This window comes from Eschrichtius robustus, chromosome 1 (assembly GCF_028021215.1).
Source record: "Eschrichtius robustus isolate mEscRob2 chromosome 1, mEscRob2.pri, whole genome shotgun sequence".
NCBI classification, from domain to species: Eukaryota; Metazoa; Chordata; class Mammalia; order Artiodactyla; family Eschrichtiidae; genus Eschrichtius; species Eschrichtius robustus.
Window position 1 is genome coordinate 133871225 of NC_090824.1, and position 22458 is coordinate 133893682.

A 22458-nucleotide genomic window follows, 5' to 3' on the forward strand; every position below is an offset into this window, starting at 1 on the left:
CCTCAGTGTCCTGCAGCAAAGCCCCATCACTCCATCACAGGTGTGCATACAGGTGCCTGCCCCTCATTAGTGGCTCTACCTTTGTGGAGCTGGTCTCGCCAAGGAGAATTCTGGGAGCCATTCTAAACTCTTCCCTCAACACCACAGTACATGGCTCAGCAAACCCTGCAGCTCTGTCTCTCAAGTGTCTCCAGACTGGACTCCTCATCGACCCATCCCCCCACCTCAGCCTCACTGGCAATCCAGCCTCCACACGATTTGATTTTTCTTTCTTTTTTTTTTTAAATAACACAGTACTTCATTTATTTATTGTATGAGTTTGGCAAACAGCACAAAACTTCAGCAACATTTTAAACATGTAAAAATGTCAAACGCTGAACAGTACTGGAAATCTGTTTTTACATAATTAGTAATAATGAGTACACAGGTAGGGTTCTGCAAAGCTAGCAAAATACCAAGGATGGCTTAGCTTCTGAACATATACCACAAACACACAAAAGCAATATAATTTATCTTTGCAAAAATTACAGCCAAGCAATAAAAAAGGATGTTAATAACGAAGATACTAACACGTATGTTCACTACGTATATCTTATACGTTGAAATGCTACACCTTGTACCCTGAAATGCCATGTGTAGAGAGCCAGGCAGAGTAAATTTAGGCTCATCACAGAGGTTAAGAATTATCTGAGAATTTAATGCTTGTATGTAACATACTCAATTAAAACTTGCTATATACCAATTCCTAGATCACAACAATGCCTTTCACTATATATCTGAGAAGTTGAGTCTTCTTTGTTGGCAGTGTAAAATTTTTGACCAGTATCAAAATTCTGGTAAAACACACATTGAAGGCATTTTCTAGTGTATGCAATGTTTGGGGGCATTAAAGAATGTGGGAGAAATTCTTAGATGTCACACTAAGTTTCTGCTGAGCTTTGTCAAACCAAACAGCTCAACTATAAGGCAAGAAAAATTAACCCCCCTATAACAGATTAGTGGGTCTTACCAAATAAAGATAAGAATTCAACCTTAGGAAAAAACTCCCTACATAAGCAGATCTGAAACAGTGGGCAGTAAAATGAACATCTAAAAATTACCTAACATCTTGATATTCAGTCATTGGTTCAGAAGCCTGACAATTTTTTGGTATATTTTATCTAATTAATGTTTCAGAATCAGCACCAGTCCCCAAAACCTCAAATTGTAATATTTAATCTTCATTCAAATACATCCTTTTGTGCTGTATTAACACAACAATCAAATTAAAGCTGAATTTACTCAATTATTATATATTTTTTGTGTATACTGGTAGGAACTTAAATTTTTTTATTTACTTGTGTTTCTGATTTGGGGCACTTTGACTGAAGAGAAACTCATTTCACAGGATTACATCTTGCTAAAGCATTCCTTAGCATTGGTCCAAACTTGAATTCCCTTTTTGCACATACTGATCTGCATGACTGCATAGCTTACGAGGGCCTCCTTTAAATCACGGTTCTTTTATTCTTTGAAGCGTTCAATATCAGCCCAAGCATTTCTGACAAATTCTCTGCCTTCCAGATTTTTAGAGTTAAGTTGTTGTTCTCCTTCATTTATTTGTTCTTCTAGCACCTTTATTCTGGCGTCTCTCTGCTCTGGAGTTTCATGACCAAAGAGCTTGGTAGTCATTCCCTTCAAAGAAAATGTTCTCAGGGTCCCAGTTGCCAGTTCCTCACACTGCTGCTTCTTGGATGCTAAGTCCTGAGCAGCCATCTCCGAGTCATACTGCATAAGTTCATGTTTCCTGCACACAGCCCGCATTTTATGCATGGCTTCTGCATAAAAAAAGATACTCCTTTAACTGATCTGCATAATGTTCTTCATCTTCCAAAATATCGTCAGTAGAAGATGCATACACATCCCTATGATGATCAGTACTCTGCAGTCCATCACCCATTTCTTTTTTCTATGGCTCTCCACTCACTGAAAACTCGCCCGTAATTCCCATGTACTTTATATACACCATACAGTCGATCTGCTACTCTCGCTCTGACTCGAAGAAGATAGGCGATGACAGAGTGTAGTTCATCACTGTAGTGTTTTAGTTCGGTAAATCTCTTGCCTGGGTTTTTCACTCCGAATGTTGCATTAAGCGCTTTTAACCTGCAGTCTGCCTTCAGCTGAAATCCTGTTTCATTCACAGTCTCCTCCCAGTTACCTGCCTGTGTTAAAAACAAATAGAAGATTTTGTCTCTACAGAGGACGGGATATGAAGCAAGTCTCAAGAAGAAGTTTTCTAAACCAATTCGTCGTCTTTCCATGAAATCCTAGTCCGTGTCGTCAGCAGAGAGTTTATGCCAAACAAATTCTGCTCTTTCTTCTGGTAGAGGTGGCACAACAATATGTGGATAGTAAACTAAAAGGTAGTTTCTCAACAACTCAAATTCACTCTGCCGCCTCCATAGTGAGTCTGTTAGGACACTCTGACCATTAATATGTTCAACTGACCTTGTTTCAGTGAGGTAAGCAGTATATGTTTCTTGCAAGTTCATGGCATTTCTTCCAGTTTGCTTTTCTGCTTCTGAAACATTAATTTCTAGCTTCTTCAACCAAAAATTATCTTCTGTCATTGTGCCATCCCCAGGGCCCTTGTCCCGGGCCCCCTCCGCTTCCTCACTGACCACAGACTCCAGCCCAGTGTCGGGGTGGCCCAGCTCTAGGGGCTCAGGCTGCAGAAGCCGCTCGGGATCGGGAGGTGCGTGCTCCATGGCTGCGGTTCGGCGTGGCCTGATTTGATTTTTCTAGCTCAAATCTGGCCTCTCTTCCCTGCTCAACATCGTGCCATGGCTCCCCTGTCACCTGCCTCACAACATAGAATCCAATGTGGCCCTGTCTACCTCTTGGCTTTTATTTGCCACTTAATCTGCCCTTTGATCCAAATTTGGCCCTAGCAGTACAGACCAATTTGCACTTACAGAGTAAGCCATGCAGTCTGACCTCTGTACTATTCCCTTTGCCTCAAATTGTCTCCCTACCCCCTACCCTCAGTACTGGCTTTCTCTGCCTTGTAAATTTCTATTTATCTTTAAACACCCAACCTAACCGTTCAGTCCGCTGAACCTGATGGTTCCTGTTCCTGTCCTCTGTCTCTTCTAATACACTGTGAACTCCTTAAGGAAAGCAATCATGCTTGTTTTTGTATTCTCCGTCCCAGTACCTAGCACATTAGAGGTGTTGACTCAACGAACTTGACAGGTGAGGAAGATGGACTTGCAGTCACTGTGGCCCAGTGCTGGGGGAATTTGACAAAATCCTAATCCTTCCTGAGAGCATGTACTCGGAAAGGTTTTGCAGCAGAGGTAAGGCTGAGCTGAGTCTAGGAATTAATGAAGCTTTCTATCTGGAGGGAGGAGGAGGCCAGTGCAGAGGTAGGAAGCTAACCCACTTCACATGGGCATCAGATACCTTGAGAACAGATCCCAGCCATCCTGCATGGCGCTGGGGCTTCCAGGACTGTGCTAGGCCTCCTGTCACTGGATTAAGTGCCGGGGCCCCAGGATATGGAGGATGCACAGAGCTGCTGCTGTGCTCCCCCAAAGCCCTGGGACACCGCAAGGGTAATGCTGGGCCCAGTCGAGCTGCATTTGGTTGGCCAGGTGCCACAGGTGGGGGTCAGTCCAGAATAAGATGAGTTTTTTCCATAAACTCAAACCCCAGCTGAGAATTCTGGGCAGCTTTCTGTAAGCGGACAGGAAGAGCTGGATCTATTCTCGAAGGCAGAATGATGAATCAGCCTCCCATAGACAAAGTTGCCTAGGAAATGGCAAGAGAACCAGCTGATGAACATTCTAGACCAACACACAGGAGGGAACCTGGCTGGAACTAAAGCCAAAGGGATCTCCATGTGGGTGGGTGGGTGGTGTGAGAGAAGGACTATTACGGGCCAGTCGGCTTCTAGGGCCAGTTCCTCACCCTAGAAGCTGGAAATCATTCATGGTTTCACAAAGGTTCCCGAAGGCTGACTGCATGCCAGGCACTGAGGATGCGGAATGAGTACGACCGTCTCTATGGATGTGTTCACAGTCTAGAGGAGGACACAGACATTTAACAGACAGAAACTACCACCCAGCATGAAAAGTGCTAGGAGACCTGACCAAGTGATCTGGCAAAGTGAGGAAGAAACTTCCAACCATGACTGCAGCCTCTGCCAGTCACAGAGTAAGTACCTGTGAGAATGGTGGGGAATTCACTAGAGAAAGGAAACAGAGTTTCTTCCAGCACTGCTTGCAACTAGATCTGAAAAGCAGGAAAGATTCAGATACTGGCTAAATTACAACAGAACGACTTGTAAATTATTTGCTCAAAAGAAAGTAAGGGATTTCCCCAACAGAGGACAAGAAACAACCCAAGTGGCAAACAAAAAGGGAAACTAGTGCTTCCCTGGGGAAAAGCCTAATACCAGGAATCTGGAAGCAGGGAGAGGAGCCCTGGGACCTGGAAGGGAAACTTGTGAGAGGGTGGCCCAGGGGAAATCCACCTGTCAGGAAACGAAACCAAGGAAGCCTGACTGGCACTGCTGTATTTTAAAAATATGTAGAACTCCTCACCTCCCTTGAGAATTTGTTGAAGATTTTTGTGTCTATATTCATAAGGGATATCGGTCTGTAGTCTTCTTCTTTTGTACTTTTTTAGCTGGTTTTGGTATCCGTGTAATACTGGCTTCATCGAGTAAGGAAAGTTTTCCCTCCTTTTCTACGTTTTGGGAGAGTTTGTGAAGGATTGGTGTTTGTGGTTCTAAACATTTGATGGAATTCACCAATGAGGCCATCTGGTCCTGGGCTTTTCTTTATGGGAAGTTTATTCTGAATTGAATCTCTCCACCTGTTATAGGTCTGTTCAGATTCTCTGTTTCTCCTTGATTCAGTTTTGGCAGTTCGTGTGTTTCTAAGAATTTGTCCATTTTATCTAGGTTATCTGATTTGTTGGTGTACTATTGTTCATAGAGTTCCCTTATGTCCCTTTTCGCTTCTTAAAGGTTAATAGTAATATTCCATCTTTCATTCCTGCTGGTACTTTGAGTCTTCTCTATCTCTGTCCTTTGGTTTTTGGCAGTCAAGCTCTCTCTTTGTGTGTGTGTGTGTGTGTGTGTGTGTGTGTGTGTGCGCGCGCAAGTAGCAAGTTTATTTTCTTCGATAAAGAATTAACAGAGTTGGACTTCCCTGGTGGCGCAGCGGTTAAGAATCCACCTGCCAATGCAGGGGCACGGGTTCGAGCCCTGGTCCAGGAAGATCCCACATGTCGCAGAGCAACTAAGCCATGCGCCACAACTACCGAGCCTGTGCTCTAGAGCCTGCGAGCCACAACTACTGAAGCCCACGTGCCTGGAGCCCATGCCCTGCAACGAGAAGCCACCACAATGAGAAGCCCACGTACCACAACGAAGAGTAGCCCCCGCTTGCTGCAACTAGAGAAAGCCTGCACCCAGCAACGAAGACCCAATGCAGACAATAAATAAATAAATAAATTTATAAAAAAAAAAAGAATTAACAGAGTTAATTTGATGTCCCCCAAATGAGGTAACATTGCAATATTTGCATAAATATTGAAGGAAAGCTTTCCTTGAAACACTTATTCAGATCTTTTTTATGGACTGTCAGATCAGAGAAACTGCAATTTCAAGTTTGTTCACAGAAGTCAAAAAATTGGTTACTTGGGAAGTTTCAAAATGGCAATGTAACCGAGCGGGACCCTATGGGGCCTTCCCCATGGGGCAGACCCTTACCCCATATCCTCTGCTTTAACTCCTCTCTGAAGTACCTAGATGACAGTATCTGATGCACATTTCCTGAGTTGTTTCACAGATGCTAAAACTCCCACCAAATGGAAGAAGTTAACTACTTGATGACCAGGAGCATGGTAGACCCCAGACCTACTAGCACCTAAGGACTGATGTTAACCCCTGTGACACCACCCTGTTACCTCACGATCAACCAGTTAGAGGATTGTACATGAGCTGATCACATACGCTGGGATGCTAAATCTTTGCTGAAAGTCATCAGGGAGTTCGGGCTTTTTGAACACTAACTGTCCCGGACTCCTTGTACGGCACCTTACAATAAATGCTACACTTTCCTTCACCACAACCTAGTGCCTGTTGATTGGCTTTACTGCATGCTGTGGGTGAGCAGGCCCAAATTTTGGTTCAGTAACAGCAATTCTATCCCAGAGTCATAATTACCAGGGGGAAGAATGTTCTTCTAGCTAAGAGTTTTGACAGCACTTTAATACTGTGTCCATCCACCTTATACAAAAGCATGTGTGTTTTGCAAAGAGAGTACATATTTCTATTACATCATTTTTGGAAATGTACTCAGTTGCCTTACTGTCTCCAAGAGGGTCAGTGGTCAAATTGTCAAAATTTGTCAATTTTGTTCATCTTTTCAAAGAACCAACTTTTGATTTTGCTGATTTTCTGTGTTGTCTTTCTATTACCTATTTCATTTATTTCTGCTTTAATCTTTATGAAGTCCTTCCTTCTGCTTGCTTTGCTTAGTTTGCTCTTCTTTTCCTAGTTTCTTAAGGTGAATGTTTAGGTTATTGATTTAAGGTCTTTTTTTAAATATAGGAGCTTCCCGCTATAAAATTCTCTCTGAGCACTGCTTTTGCTGCACCCCCTAAGTTCTGGTATGTTGTGTTTTTGTTTCTATTCATCTGAATTTACTTTCTAATATTTTTTGTGCTTTCTTCTTTGACCCACTTGCTCTGTAGAAGTGTGTTAATTTCCATATATTTGTGAATTTTCCAAATTTCCCTCTGTTGTTGGTTTCTAACACCATTGTATGATGGTCAGAGAACACATGTTGTATGATTTCAATCCTTTTAAATTTACTGAGGATTGTTTTGTAGCTTAACACATAGTCTACCCTGGAAAATATTTCATGTGCACTTGAGAAGAGTATGAGTTTTGCTGTCATTAGGTGGAGAGTTCTAGATGCCTGTTAGTTTATATTGTTGTTCAGATTTTCTATTTCCTTGCTGGTCTTCTATCCAGTTCTTCTATCCATTATTGAAAATGGGGTATTGAAGTCTACAGCTATTACTGCTAGACTATTTATTTCTCCCTTCCATTTTGTCAGGTTTGCTTCATGAATTTTGGGGCTCTGCTGTTAGGTGCATATATGTTTATAATTGTTAATTCTTCTTGACAGATTGATCCTTTTATCATCTTAAAATAGCCTTTGTCTTTAGCAACAGTTTTGTCTTAAAGTCTACTTTGTCTGATATTAGTATAGCCACTCCAGCTGTCTTCTGGCTGATGTTTATATGATATATCTTATCACATTCTTTCAACCTATTGTGTCTTTGAATATCAAGTGTGTCTGTTATAAACAGTACATAACTGGATTATATATATAATACATATAAAATATATAATATATATTAATATATCAACAAATAGCATTCTCTTATTAATATATTAATGACTAATGTTAATATATTTATAATTATGTATTTATATATTAAAACTATGTAATGTCTTTTTGAGAGAGAGATATATCTCAAACTTATATCATTTTTTAAATCCATCCTGCCAATTTCTGCCTTTTGAGTGCTTAATCTGTTTACATTTTATGTTAATTTGTTATTTGTTTTCTATAGGTATTTATTTTTTGTCCCTCTGTTAATTTGTTACTGCGTTCTTTTGTGTTAAGTAAATATTTTTTAGTGTACCCTTTTAATTCACTTGTCGAAAGACACTAATTATAAAAGAAAAGTTTGATAAGATGAACATCATCAAAATTAAAAATATTTACTCTTTGAAACACATGGTTAAGGAAATGAAAAGGCAAGCCATAAACTGGGAGAAAATATCTGCAAAACATATATCTTATAAAGGACTTGTATCCTGAATATATTATTTATAATTTGATAATAAGAAACAAATGCCCCAGTGAAAACAAATGGGTAAAGATTTGAACAGTCACTTTACCAAAGAACACATGTGGATAGCAAACAAACGCTCAAAAAAGCTGCTCAGCATCTTTAGTCATTATGGAAATGGAAATTAAAACCAGGAGTTAACATAACACACCATCTTGAATGGTAAAAATAAAAGACAAGATCAAGTATTGCAAAGATCTGCAGTAACTGGAACTCTCATGCAGTTGCTGGTGGGAGTGCAAAGCAGTATTCCAGCGCTGGAAGATAATCTGGTGGTGTCTTACAAAGTTTAAACGTATACTTACCAAATGACCCAACAGTGCCACTAGGGAAAAATGAAAATCCATGTACACGTGAAGACTTGAACATGCATGTTCATAGGAGCTTTATTCTTAATAGCCCAACTGGAAACAACCCAACTGTTCACCAGTGGGTAAAGGAATAAACAAATCCTGGCATATTTGTGCCAGGGAAGGTTGCTCCACAATACACACAACCACATGGACAGGGCTTAAAGGCTTTAGACTGAATGAAAGAAATCAGACACAAGAGATGACATACTTTATGATTCCATTTATATGAAATTCTAAAAAAGGCAAAACTTTAGTGACAGAAAGCAGATTGCCAGGAGTCAGGAGTAGGAGACTGACTGCAAAGGGACGGGAGAGAATTTGGAGGAGTGACAGAAATGTTCATTATCTTAGTTGTTGAAGTGGTTCTAAGGACTGAGTAAATTTGTCAAAACCCAATGACCTGTACACTGAAAAGTGGTGACACTTGTTAAATATAAATAGATACATTAGCAATAGCAACAAAAATAAAAGGTACTAGGAATAAATCTAACAAAATGCACAAACCTTCATGAAGAAAACTATAAAGCCATGTGAAAGATTTGGCAGAGACAGTTAATGCCCAGCAAATACTCCATGTGCTCCCCCCACATAGAGCAGACTCCTTTGCAGTTACGTTGTGGCCAGGCGATGACCGAGCATGAGAGGAAGTGGGGTGTGTCACGGCCGGAGAGAAGTAGTTCAGAATCCGTCATCTCTTCCAGTTCTCTCTTCTTCTTCCACGTGATCTTGGAGACCACAGGATCAAGTTGGTATCAGTAAGGATAGTGGTTGCCTGGCCTGCAGGGGAATTTACCTGAGCTGGAATAAATCTTCATTGTGTTAAACCGTTGAAATTTTGGGCTTTTTCTGTTGGGGTCACTAGTGCTAATTGCCCTAATATGAAAGAAACATTAAAGAAGACCCAAATGTGGGGAGAGTTGTACCCCATTCATCCATAGGAATACAAATTTTAATAATAACGTTCATGTATTTCAAAGCAGAAGTCCACTGAGTTCTTCATGCATCTTAACAAACTGATTGTACAAAGTATATGGTAGCACAAAGAGACTAGAGTAGCCAAGATATGCCTTAAGAAGAAGAAGGTGGCTCTACTAAGATCTACACGCTTTATAAAGCCACAGTAACTAAGACAGTTTGAACAAGGATAGACAAGCTAATGGTACTGAATAGAGAGCTTTGACATAGACCCAGATGTGATATATAAGTAACATTGTAAATTGGTAGGAACAATTGGTTGTCCATATGGGGCAAAAATGAAATTGAACCATGTCCTGACATCATACCCAAAGTCTAGGTCAAGTAGGTTATGTAAATGTGAAAAGCAACGCTTCACAGGTTTAAAAATTAATATAGAAGAATATCTTTATAACAACAGAGGAAAATAGGTTTCTTAAACCAGCAAAAAAGGCACTAAGGAAGTACTAGACTTTTTTAAAAAAATCACTAATCTTGATCTCATTAAAATGTAAAACTTCTATTCATCAAAGAACACCAAAAAAAAGAAAGAAAATATAAGCCATACACTGGAGGAAGATATTTACAACACATACAATGAACAAATAGATGTATGTGTGTAAAACTCTTATGAATCAACAAAAAGACAAAAACAGGAAATCAGGCAAAATACATGAAAAAATATTGCTCAGAAGAGGAAACATAAATGGCAAATGAATATGCAAGAAAAATTCAGCCTTACTAGTAATTAGGGATTTGCACATTAAAACACAATTAGATATCACTAGACTGGGAAAAATAAAGTCTGATGATTGTAATCATTGGCAAGAATGTGGATTAAGAGTAACTCTCATGCCCTGCAGGTGGGAGTGTAAATTGTTAGAACCAGTTAAAACGGCTTCGCATTATCTTGTTAAGTGAAGATTAAGTCACCCTATGACTTAGTTCTTCCACTCCTAGATGCGGAGCTTACATGCTCTGACACATCTGTACCAGGAGCCACAAACAAGAACGTCTGTAGCAACAGTGTCTGGAATAGTGAGAACTGGAAATGACTGAAATATCTGTCTCCCGAAGAACACGTATGTCAGTGGTGGCGTATTCAGATACCGGAATGCTATACAGCAGTAAAGATGAGTACACTGTGCTCCATGCATCAACAAGCTCTCAAAATTACAGGACTGAATGAAAAAAAAAGCAGATTACTAAAGAATACATACAGCAGGATGCCACTTACATAAAGTTCGAAAATTTACAATACATTCAGTGGTATATGAAAGTGGAAGAGGTATGGCCCACCCTGGTGCAATGAAAAGGTACATTATTTGTAAAGAAATTTAAAACAGTAATAAAATGGACTAACTCAATCTTCTGCTGCTCATCCCCGTGCATCAGCAATTCTGAACAATACTGTGGACAAAACTCTCCTCCCCACAAAGACAACTACTTCCAGTCCCCACCCTTCCACCTTGGTACACAACTGAACACGTTGTTTGGAGACATTTTATTTCTGTAGTAAAAAGTATCATGAGAAGTAACAGAGTGCTAAAATTAAAGTTCAGCTGAGTGGTTTCTCTTGGAGAGCGAGAGAGGGATACAGATGGGGACCAGCAGATGCCTTCAAAGGTATGCCTTATGTTCTATTTTTTAAACCAAGTGATTGGTGCATGGCTGTTTATCACATTTTTAATATTAAGTATTTATTATGTTTATCTATATCTTCTTCTGTGTGTATGAAATATTCCACCCTCAAGAGAAGACTGAAAATGCAAAATCAGCAGGGGGAGGGCCGGGTTGGAGAGGACTCACTCTGTAATGCACTGAGAGCTGCAAACTCAAGAGAGAGTAAAAGGACCATGGTTGACCAGAAAAGGGTGAGGAACCGCTTGGGGGCAGCAGCAGCAGACACCCAGGCTGAAGCTCAGGGGATGTGGGGGCCTGAACTGAGGGGGAAATCTGGGGAAGCCATGGGCACAGGTGAGGCTTCCAGGAAGCACATGTGGAGTGAGAAGATGGGGGTCACAGCCAGGGGCCCAGAAGCGCTGAGCCTCAGGAGAAAGAACCCTTACTTCTGAGGCTGAGGCTGAACAGAAAGGCAGAGCAGCGAGAGGAGAGCAGGTCCTGAAAGCTGGGGAGGGCTGGTCAGCAGGCCGCACACTGCTGGGAGGGCAGCAGGACAAAGCCGAGGAATCCGCCCTGGATTTCACAGTGAGGGCCATGGAGGACCCAGTTGTTCTGTGTAGAAGAGGTGGGAGCCAGATTGCAGTGGAAGAAGATGTGACTCAGAGGAAGGGAAATGAGGGTGGGGAGTCCAGACAAATCTCAAGAAGTTTGGCTGAGAAGATGGGAGCGGCAGCTGGGAAGAGACATGGAGTCAAGGGAGGGATTTTATTAAACTTTTAAATGTTCTTTTAAAAATCCCAATCTGGTTTAGCCCTACTAGGGCAGAGAGGATGCCCTCAGACCTTCCCCCGGTGCTGGCAACTGTTAAGCATGGCAGGTTTTCGCTGGAGTCAAAGCAGGGGGTTCGGTGGCATTTCTGGGGGGGCTGGCTGTCTGCCATGGTGGGGAGGAGTATTTTATCACTGACTGTTCAGAATCGCTGGTAGCTGGTGATGGTGAAAGATAAGAGGAAGCAAACCACTTTTAGTCATTTTTATTCTTGTTTTTAAATTCTCTACAGACTATGCACCTTTTCTTGCCTGCACAGACAGACTGCTCCTACCACCCAGCCCTTGGTACGTACCACCAATGGGAGGGACAAGGTTTGAGTCGGTGCCCTTTGGCTCACTGTAATTGAGGCTAATTCTTACCCCCTTAGGGTTGTTGTGAGGATGGAATAAGAGAACACGAAAGCACCAAGTGCCTAGCACACAGTAGGTGCTTACTAAGCAGACTGCTGACCTTTTGAAGTCAGGGAACAGAGGAGATAATGACTGGTGTTGCTCCAGGCCCCAGTGGAGGAACAAGGCCCTGTGTGGGCCTGGGGTGGATCCAGCGTAGAGTCGGGTGGGGGTGAGTCTCCTGGATCTACCCCTTGCGGTTTGGCTGGGCCCGCAGCTAATCCCTCCCACCCCCCAGTTGCTGTCTGTCCACAAAGTCCTCCCCATAGACCCAGAGGCCAGGCCTGCATCCTGCCGTGCCCTCCCAGCGCACGTCCCCGAGGACCCACCGCTGCCTGGGCCGCAGGGGGCAGTTGTCATGGGGACGCAGGGCCTGCTGAGCTGCCTCCTTAGCAACGGGACTCCCAGGCCGGTTACCGTGGCAACAGCATCGACTAAGCAATCAGTGATGGGGATGGGGATGGGGACGGGTTCCCTGCCCTTTTCTGAGGACTTTCCCCTCCGGAGGGCGGGCAACACAGCAATCTTTGCGCCACGCTGGGAGCCCCTGGGACTTCGCTTTTCCAGCGGAGGATCACTGCCTCTCTCCTACACAGCGAGGTCCAGCTCCAAGGGCCCTCGGGGACCCTCTGTGGCCAGGGGTGGGGGAGGCGGCCATCTTAAGGCTTCGCAGAGGGTCTGGGGGTCAGGCTTACCCGTCCTACCGCAGTGGGGAGTAGGTGCCACACCTCCTAACAGTGAGGCCTCTCAGATTCCCCAACCCCAGCAGGAGCCCATGGGCTGTGGCCCCTCTCTGGCCGCTCTGAAAAGCAACCTTTTGTCCTGGCCATGACATCCGCCCCCCAGCCTGGTCACCTTTTGTCCCCCAGCCACCCTCCATCTTCTGAGGGCCCATCTAATCAAGCTAAGAGGGCATCTCCCTCTTCAGTATCCAACTGCAGTTCACACGCACACTGACTACCCTCCTCCTTCAGGGAGCACCAAGGAGTCCCAGGGACTCTGCAGCCCCACAGCTGCGGTAGGAAGGACCTGAGTCAGGGTCTTGCACCTACACTAGCAGACAAAGGACACATACTCTCTTTCTCACCCTCCTCCTTAATGACTCTCATCAGCCCCGCCCACAGTGTGAGCTTCTGTCCACAGCCAGACCTCGCACTCCCTTGTAGCTTTGCCTCCCTGCTCTTGGGGGCACAGGCTTGTGCACACAAGCGCCCCACGCTCTAGGGACCATGTCCCACTGCCCTCCACGGCCTGGCTCCTGAGGCTTCCGAATTCCCCCCATCCCAATCCCTGGGCCCTAGAAGAAGGCAGCATCTACTGGAATTTTTTTATTTAAATAAAATATACAACTTGGCGCATTTACCGTTTTGTTTTAAAAATGGAAGATTTGAAAATTGCTTGTGGGGGATTGGGGATGGGAGGGCCCACTGACCGGACCTGGCTTTCCCAGTCTCTGGAGTGGCTGGGCTGAGTCAGAGCTTTTTATAAACTGTGTGTGTGTGTGTGTGTGTGTGTGTGTGTCCCACTACTCATGGGCCTGGACCCTCCACCCAACTCCTATTCCCTCCCCGCCCCTGCCCCCTCCAGGACTAGACTGAGTTTGGATCAAGTCCTGCTGCCTTCCTTGGGGGGCAGAGGTGGGTGCAGAACTCAAGTTGAGTGTGCTGCTACTTCCAGCTCTGAGAACTCCCTGGGCCCAAGGGGGCTTCTCCTGCCCAGTAGAGACCAAGGCCAGGTGGCTCCTCATCTCTCCCTAAGATCCCAGGATCCTTCACTCTCTTCTTCCCTGGATTATTGCCTCACACTCCCTGTGACCCATCTATGGAGAAATTTTGTCCACATCCCAGGACAAAACCTGATCTTGTCAACATTCTGGCTTAAGAGTATGGAGGAGGGTTCTAGATGGACAAGGCAGTACCAGCCCTCCTCATTAATCAGGTCTTGGCAGCCTAACCTCCTCCTGCCCTTTAGGCAGTGGGCAGACCACTGGCCTTGGCTCTGGCAGGTGTCTGAGCTGCTTTCACAATGGCCCCCGCTCTGGACCTGCTTCTGGCTCCTAGTTGCCTTCAGAATCAAGGTCAGTCCCCTTAGCCTGTCATCTAAGGCCTTCCCTCTGACCATCCAGCCTCTGGATCTCTTCCCAAAGCCCCTGACTCCACAACTCCACATCCACCTCAGTCACGTCCCCACTGTGCACTCCATCCAAGCCCCTGCCTCCCTCCCTCCTTCCTTCCCTCCCTCTAACTCTTCCCACACCTGGAGGCCTGGCTCAAGCCCACCACTGGCCACACACCTTCCTTAGGCCCTTAGAAAGTTCCAGCCACCTCCTGTGTCCTGAGATCATAAGCCCTGGAGGCCGCAGCCAAAGCTCCCCAGGCTCTCACCATAGCTCGCTGGGGCAATGCGCTGGGCACATGAGGAGGGGGCAGAAGGAACATGATTTACTGAGCACCTACTATGGTATGTGCAAGGCGCTGGGCTGGGCATTTCACACGTACTACTTTTCTTATCTGGTCCTCATAGGTCCTGTGAGGTGGTACCATAAGTATTCCCATTTTACAAATGGGGAAACAGACTCAGAAAGCTCAGCTAACTTGCCCAAGGTCACGCAGCTAAGAAGTGGCAGGTCTGGGATTCGAAGTCAGGTCTGATTACCTCTAAAATCTGGTCTGTCGAATTCAGCCCCTCTCAACACAATTTTCTAATGAAAGGAACTTCGGCTTTGGTCTCAGGTAGGCCTGGATTACAATCTCAGATCAGTCCCAGCTCTGCCACTTGTAGTTATGTGATTCTGGAATAATTACCCAAAACTTGGTTTCCTTATCTGTGAAATGGGAAGAATCAAAGTAACTACACCTCCTGGCCTTTGTAAAATTGAAGAAGTTAACGTGTGTAAAGTGCTAAACCAGTGCTTGGCACAGAGCAGACTCAATAAATAGAAGCTTCCCTCACCTCCCCCTGTACAGATGGGAAAACTGAGGGCCACAGAGGTGATGGGATGTGCTTGAGGCCCTACAGGAAAGGAGAGGCACGGCCTGGAGTCTTCTGCTTCCATGTGGGAGGTCGGGCTGGGACTGGATTTGAGACCAGAGATGGGGAGAGAGGGGGCCTGCTGAGAGGCCCGGGGGGGGGTCCTCTTCCCTGAGGACTGGAGAGAATACTTCCCCCCAGGCCCTGTGGTGCCCAGCCTGCGGGCCAAGGCAGGTTGCTGGATGTAAGGTGACCTGGGTGTCCTGGCATGGGGGTGTTTAACATGGGGTTAAACTAGATTGCACACACATGTACACACGTGTGAGTGGCTATCTACATGGCTCTACAGAGCACTACATAACTATACATATACACATCTTACATATATATACATATACATATTCATATACATATCTTGCTAAGTTTGCAGTAGAAAAAATGCAAGACTCTCAGGGCCCTGGCCCGTTTGTCCCAAGGACTCAGGCGACTGCGGCTCCCCAGGAACAAACCCAAGGGCAGCCCTTCCTGGAGGAATGAAATGACCCCCAGCAGAGTGGGGCTCCAGGTTCACAGCTAAGGGCCCCGTGGTGGCTATTGCCCTAAAATGAATACAATGACAAGTCTGCTCTAGGAACCCCAAACATGGGTCACCCCCACCCTTGCCAAGCCCCAGAGAACCCACCTGCCTTCCTCTCACTTTTGCATTTGGGCCCTGCCTGCTCCCCTCCCCTCCCCCCTCCCTCTAGTGCTGAGTATTAAAATAGTCTATAAAAGCAAGTGACCAAAATTCTATAGCTCTAAGAATACCTGGTTATTTTCTGCTGTCTTTTGTTTTTCTGGTGTGGGTTTTTTAATGGTAATTATTATTGTTATTGGTATATCTCCTAATCACAGTTAAACCTGAAGGAAGAAAGGAGAAAAAAAGAGGAGAGAAGGAGGGAGGGAGGGAGCGCAGCTCATAGATTGGAGGGCAGTTTGGAGCGCACTGGCTCAGACCTGGCCCCAGGTTCCCTCTGGGGAGCAGCAGTCAGAGGGGGCCCCCCAGAAGAGGTGGCTCTTGCCCCAAATAAAGAAAGAGGGGGTGGCAAAGAACCTGAGGATGTCTTCCGAGGCAGAGTGACCTGCTGGCCAGGGACGGCACCATAGGGCCTCCCGGGGAGACCGAGGCCCCCGCTGTCCCCGCTGCCGGCCCCGCCTCTGGGAAAGAGCGGGAAGGCAGCCACGGACTCCCCAGAGGAGTGCGGGGAGGCTCTGCGGAGAGTCTGTGCCCCGTCCTGGGGTAGGGCCGGCTGGGAGGCTGAGATGAGCTTGAGGTCCTGGGTGAGGCGGCCCGGGGTGAGGGGCGGGGTGCCCCGGCGCTGGGGGACTTGGGGTGGCGGGGGGCTGGATGCCGGAGGCAGGAGCAAGGAACCGTGGGAGCCGGAGGCCCGGGGAGGGGCACTTGGGAAAGTTCTTGGAGGACCTGGGCTGTGGCCAGGGGGGCTGAGACCTCCTCGGGGGGTAAAGGCTACAGGAGAGGCCCCCCCTGAGGCCCCTGCCGCAAAGGACAGCCGCTCAGGCTGCCGCGGGGGTGTCTCTGGCGTACTTGGTGGGCCGGCGGCCAGACCCGGGGACAGCTCCCCGGGAGGCTGGCCCAGCTGCCCGGGGCTGGACGACGGGGACCTGGCCGAGGCTGGGGGCGGCAGGAAGTGCTCCGCCAGTCCCAGGCCGCCCCGGGCCCCGGGCAGCGGGGGCGCCAGCTGGTTGGCCTGCGGGGAGCGGGCGCCCGGCTGCAGCGGGGTGAGCAGGGGAGAGTCCGAGGAGGACAGGGAGCCTCCCAGCGCCTTGTGGAAGTGGCCAAACCCGGCTGTGGCGGCGGCCGCGGCCGCGGCGGATGGCGTGGGTGCCGAGGAGGAGCTGCCGACCCCAGGTGGCGGCGAAGAGCTGGACGAGGGCAGGAGCGGGCTCAGTCCGGCGGGTGCAGAGAATCCAGCCAGCTGTTGGATGTGGAAGGAGGAGGAAGACGGCGTGTCCACCTGCGACGGGCTGCTGGCGGGCGAGGCGGAGCCCAGCGCCGACGGGATCAGGGACTGCAGCCGCTTCAGGTGCCGGGGCGTCTGCCCGGCCCCGAGGCCGCCCAGCCCGGGCCCCGGGGGAGGCCGGAAGATGGCGGCGGGCAGGCGCGGGTGGTGGGTGAGCGCGATGGCCACGGAGGTGGTGGCGGCGGCGGCCTGCAGCGGCGCCTGGATCAGCGGGGTCCAGATGACGGGCGTGGGGGTCGGCGTGGCAGAGGCTGCGGCCTGGACGCGGTGGGCGCAGTGCGCCATCTCCCGGTCGTGCTGCACGATCTGCTGGATGATCTCGTTCTCCTGGTAGTTGAAGACGCCTGAGTTGAGGTCGTGCTGGACTTTGTGGAGGAGGATGGAGTTCTTCTTGCCTGGGCCACAGAACAAGAGCTGGAGCTCAGGGTAGGGTCGGAGGAGAGGGGAGCCCGCCCGGCCTGTGCGGCGGGGGAAATCCGCCCTCCCTCTCTCCTCCCGCCGGGCCGCCTCACCGATGCGGTCCAGGCGGTCCAGCGCCACCGTCTCGAAGGCCCGCCGCATCATGGGGTACTCCTCCAGGACCTCGTTGAAGTTGTCCACGCTCAGCGAGTAGAGGCGGCAGTAGGTGTCAGCCCTCACGCTGGCTGTGCGCCGGCCCCGCGTCAGCAGGCAGATCTCTGCCAGGACGGCAGGAGTCATGGGGGGGGAGGGGGTGTGGTGGTGGTGGGGGGGGGTCCCCGGCAGACTCCAAAGGATCCCCCACCCCACCCTGACCTGGGGCCCCGCTGTGTGGGACAGAAGCTGGACAGGCTCACAAGGCCCCACCCCTAGGCCGTGACCGCATCGGGGATGCCAGCCCCCAACCAAATGGGTGACAGACTGTCTTTCCCGTCTCTGGGACCACCCCTGTCCTGGGCTCACGGACACCCACCTCCAGGCAGTGGCGTGAGGGTCTGCGATGTCATCCTCGGTGTCTCTCCAGCCCATTGCCCTGTCCCCCCAGGGCCCCTTGGCTGCCTCACCTCCAAAATAGGAGCCATCTGCCAGCTTGGTCTCCTTGTTGCCCTTGGTGAGCACGCTGACCACCCCGTGCTGGATGAAGTACATCTTCTTGCCGATGGTGCCTTCGCGGATGATGTAGTCCCCCGGCTGGAAGACCTCGAAGCGCAGCTTGGTCAGCATGGAGGTCACAAAGTTGGGGTCCGCGTTGGCAAACAGCGGCATGGAGGCCACCAGCTTTCGGCAGTTAAAGTTGATGATCTCCTGCTCCCCAGACAGGGTGGATTGAGAAAGGGAGGTGGAGGTGAGGGGAGCCACCCAGCAGGAAGGCCTGGACCCCCTCCCGGGCCGGCAGCCACAAAGCTCACCTCCCGCAGCGGCTCGCTCAGCTCGCCCAGGATGCTCTCCTCGTCGAACATCTTGCCCTGGTAGCGGTGCTCGTAGTAGTCGTGGATGCGCTGCCGGGTGTCGGGCGGGAGCTTGTGGAAGGACATGTACTGCTCCACCTGCTTGTACTGAGTCCCAGGAGAGAGGGAGAGGGCGTTACCTCCTAGCCAGCCGGCCCCACTGCCCCAGCTCGCACCACCCTGTCTCGGCTGCTGGTGACCAGAGCTGGCACAGACCCTGTGGGCCTTTATGGCTGACCTGTGAGATTGAGGTCCTCGGTGTGGGTGTGGCCCTGACTCCCAGCCGCTTGGAGTGGAGGAGGGGCGCCATCAGAGCGTCCAGTCCTCACCACGTTCAATACTGTGAAGACGGCCGGGGGACAATAGGGACTGTCCACCTCCCAGTTACAGGAGGCCCACTGACCAGGAGGTCGATCGAGTTTCCTCTAAATGTCGGTCTCTTCTGTGTTACACTGTGGACCAGAGAGGCCTCACCCACAGACTCTAGAAGGAGCTGTTTCCCAGCAGTTGTAACAAACCGGCAGAGGCAGCAGAATGGGCTGCAGTGGGTTAGAGGGATTGGAGGCTGAAGCCAGGATGCCTGACCCATCAGGTGGGGCATGTATCTAAACGTGGCCTCGGCTGAGGCTGTCTTTTGTTGAAGAGCAACTCCAGCCCAGGAGAGGGGCTGGGTAGAGCAGGGGCCTTAAAAAGAGGTTTGGGGACAAGAGATTTGTGAACCTAAGTGCCCAGGGCTTAACCAAATAAGAAATGCTCCTGTTCACCCCGGGGGTGATGGTGGGCGCTGCTCCAGCCATCCCTGGATTGTGGGTGGAGAGCGGGGATCTTCAGGAGCATGGCTGGCACAGGAGGCACAATCAGGCAAGAAGAGATTTTCCCCACTGAGATGTAAGGGAAGTCCCTGTACCCCAGGAACAATCAGAAACAGGGGAGTCCATTTTCATGTACTAGCGCTCCAAAGAGGTGGGGACACGGCTGCAGAGAGATGACAAAAAGGAACTGAGAGCTGGGAGCTGAAGTTCCCTAACGTTCTTCCAGCTGCCGTGACCCAGGCAGGGGCTGGCCAGGATAAAGGGGAGGGAGATGACAACGGGGGCAGCCGTTAACAAGCATCAAAGATGGCTCCTGGTTTCTGGCCTGGGCGTCTGCGCCACCGTATCCACTAACAAGACAGACAAGAGTGGAGGTTTGCAGTGGAGAAGACGGGAGACTGTTCTCATTTTGGACATGGTGAGGCTGAGGTCCAGGGAGGCATCAGGTAGTCTGGGGCTGAGGAAAGAGGTGGGGCCTGATTATACTATTTGGGTCCCACTGCGCTGAGATGGACACAGAGCGTGGGGTGAGGGGGAGGTGGGAAAAGAGCAGCCCCTAGGAAGATGGGGGAGAGAGAAGCAGAGAGCTGGGCCCACGCCAGCAGGGGCCCAATGTGGGATGACTGAGAAGACGAGCCAGCCAAGGAGAGCAGGGAAGAGAATGGAGAGTGCGTGGTCACGGAAACAAGTGCGAAGCCAAGCAGGGAGTCAAAACTGTCAGAGGCCAAGCAAGACAAGGACCCCAAAGGACCCACTGGCTTCAGCAACACGGAGGGTAGAGGTAACCTCAGACTCAGTGGGCTGAGAGAAGCAAGTGGATTCAGCAGCCATAAACAATGCGAGTTTTTTGGTCGGTCGGTTGGTTTTAGGAGTTTGTCCATGAAAAAGAGGCAGACAGCAGAAAAGATAGCAGGCAAAGCCCGATGATGGTGGAGGGACAGACGTCTATAAGAAGGGAGAGACGGAACAAGTTTCAGTGCTGATGGGAAGGCCCTCAGAGAGGAGGAGGCTGGAGGGGATAGTGGGCACGGGGTGGGGAGGTCAGGAGCGAAAGGGGCCCTCAGTCAGGAGAGACAAGCCCCCAGTTTCAGCAGGAGGAAAGCGGGGTACAAATAAAAAGACACTTAGAGGTTTAAGGCTGGGGAGCTGAAGTAGTTCTCACCTAGGAGGGGTCCCCCCCCCTCTGTCACCCACACGGGAGCCCCCATCACAGAGGGCTGGACCCTCGGGGGCCCGGTGGCTGGCAGCCTGTGCTCCCTGTGGGAAGGAGTGACGGGCAGGTTCTCCTGAGAGAGCCCAGGGTGGACCCCAGCGTTCCAGCCTACCTTCTCCTGGTACTGGCGCCGGGAGGAGTCCAGAGACTGGATGAGGGCGGTGGCGTGGCCGATGAACATGGCGTAGCAGGTGGCACCCACGATCATGCTGAGCATGGTGAGCCAGACGTCCGACATGCCCACCGGGGCCTGCCGGCCATACCCGATGCACAGCATGTGGCTCATGGCCTTGAAGAGGGCGTAGGAGTACTGCTTTCCCCACGAGTTGTTCTGTGGACAGACGCAAAGGTGGACGGATTGGGGGAGGGGTGGGATGGACCCGGGCCAAGGAGAGGGCGGGCCCTTCTCACGAGGAGCTAGAAAAGTCCCTGCTACCTCCCACCCCTCAGCCTAACTTTCCCAGTGGCTGAGGCCTGGGCTTACAACCTTGCTGTTGGCTGAAAGCCTTGGGTGAGGGGCAGGGAGGCCCACACTGGCTGCCCATGGTGACCAAGTGAATCCCTCACTTAGGCCTTTCTCTGGCAGTGGAGGAGCAGGGCTCAGACCAGAAGCCCCAGCGAAGGGATGGGCGCCAGCCTAACACCCCACCACCTCCACACCCTGGGACCTCTCAGCCCGGGGGCAGCCAGGGCTCCAGGCTGGGCCACCCTGCTGTCCTGAGCTCGCCAAAGCAGCTCCATTCTCCGCACCAAACTACTGCCAAGTGAAGCCCATTTCCCCACTGACCTCAATTATAAAACCAGATATGCTTCCCCTGGGGGGAAAAGCTCGGGCAGACTGAGCCGAAAACGCTGTCCTCGTTTTGGGTGAGCAAAGTTAAAGAGCTGCCGAGCTAAGTCGCCTCCTGTGTGAACCCGGCCTGCATCCATCCAGGGCTGCGGCCACTAGTTACCCTCCCCCACCCCAAAGGTGGATGGCCTGAAACACACACCGTGCTGGGGGCGGCGGAGGGAGAAAGGGAGCGAGGCTCCTGGCTATTTTTGTCTCCAAAGCCAGTCGGTGTCTCAAGGAAGGCTCAGTGTGGGCACGCTGCGCTCAGAAGGGCCACCTCCTGAACTTAATGCATGTGTGGGCCTGTCACCCTCCCACAGAGGAAACTGCCCCAAATGAAGGGGCCACCGGATAAACCCACCTCCCCAGTGCTCTCTGCTCACGAGGCAGATGCGTTAGCATGAATGTGGAAAGCCACCCATGCGCATGACACCCAGAACCCCTGCCCATAGCCCTAAGCACTTCCGCAATCACCAGGTTGTTCCCAGCACCTGGAGGAAGGCACAGGCGCTGCGTGCCAAGTTCAAGGTCACTCAGACCATCCTGGACACAGCTGAGCTAGTCTAGGGGCTCTCATTCCAGAGGGTGGGTGGTCTGTGGGATTGATCTCCAGGGATAGAGGGGGCCTGGGCTCCCCGTCCCCCAGGCAGCCCCCAGCTGCCTCCAGCCAGGGCTCTGGCTTTACTGCTGAGCCTCTGGGGACCGGGAAATTCAATCCATGTGGCCGATTCATTTACACTTAGCTCATCAAAAGGCTGTTTTGCAAAGGCCTGTTTGATGCTGAAAGATGCCTCAGGGTCTCTTTCACCTCTTTCAAAGCCAGTTTTCCTCCCCTGGGGCCCTGAGGGTTTGCCTAGAGACCAAACCAAACTGACTGGGAGTGAGAGGAGGACTCAGGGGTTCGCAGAGCCAGAGAAAGGCCCATAGGCCCAGGGGACCCGCCACCCTGCCTGGAGCGTGCCCTGTTCACAGGAGGCTGGGGAACCCCGTCCCACGGCTCCTCTCACCCACCCACAGGGTGGAGGGGGAGGGAGGGGATGAGGCGCCATCGAACCTGCCTTCCCTGCTCAGGACCCCACCTAGGACCGGGCTGTGTCTGTGGGGTGGGGCAGGAGGAGGGGCAGAGGCACA

General features: G+C 49.9%; 1 protein-coding gene and 1 pseudogene across 1 annotated transcript in view; both read right to left on the reverse strand.

Moving 5' to 3' along the window:
* Positions 1–1322: 1322 nt before the first annotated feature.
* LOC137760070 (sorting nexin-4-like) lies at positions 1323–2750 on the reverse strand (annotated as a pseudogene).
* Positions 2751–15999: 13249 nt separating this feature from the next.
* HCN4 (hyperpolarization activated cyclic nucleotide gated potassium channel 4) overlaps positions 16000–22458 on the reverse strand; it is a 41103-nt gene continuing 34644 nt past the window's right edge. The window contains exons 4-8 of the mRNA XM_068537013.1: positions 20608–20826; positions 18432–18578; positions 18087–18327; positions 17577–17741; positions 16000–17459 (exon numbers count right to left, since the gene is read on the reverse strand). Of these exons, the coding sequence (XP_068393114.1) occupies positions 16000–17459; positions 17577–17741; positions 18087–18327; positions 18432–18578; positions 20608–20826 (2232 nt within the window). The remainder of the gene's footprint in view (positions 17460–17576; positions 17742–18086; positions 18328–18431; positions 18579–20607; positions 20827–22458) is intronic.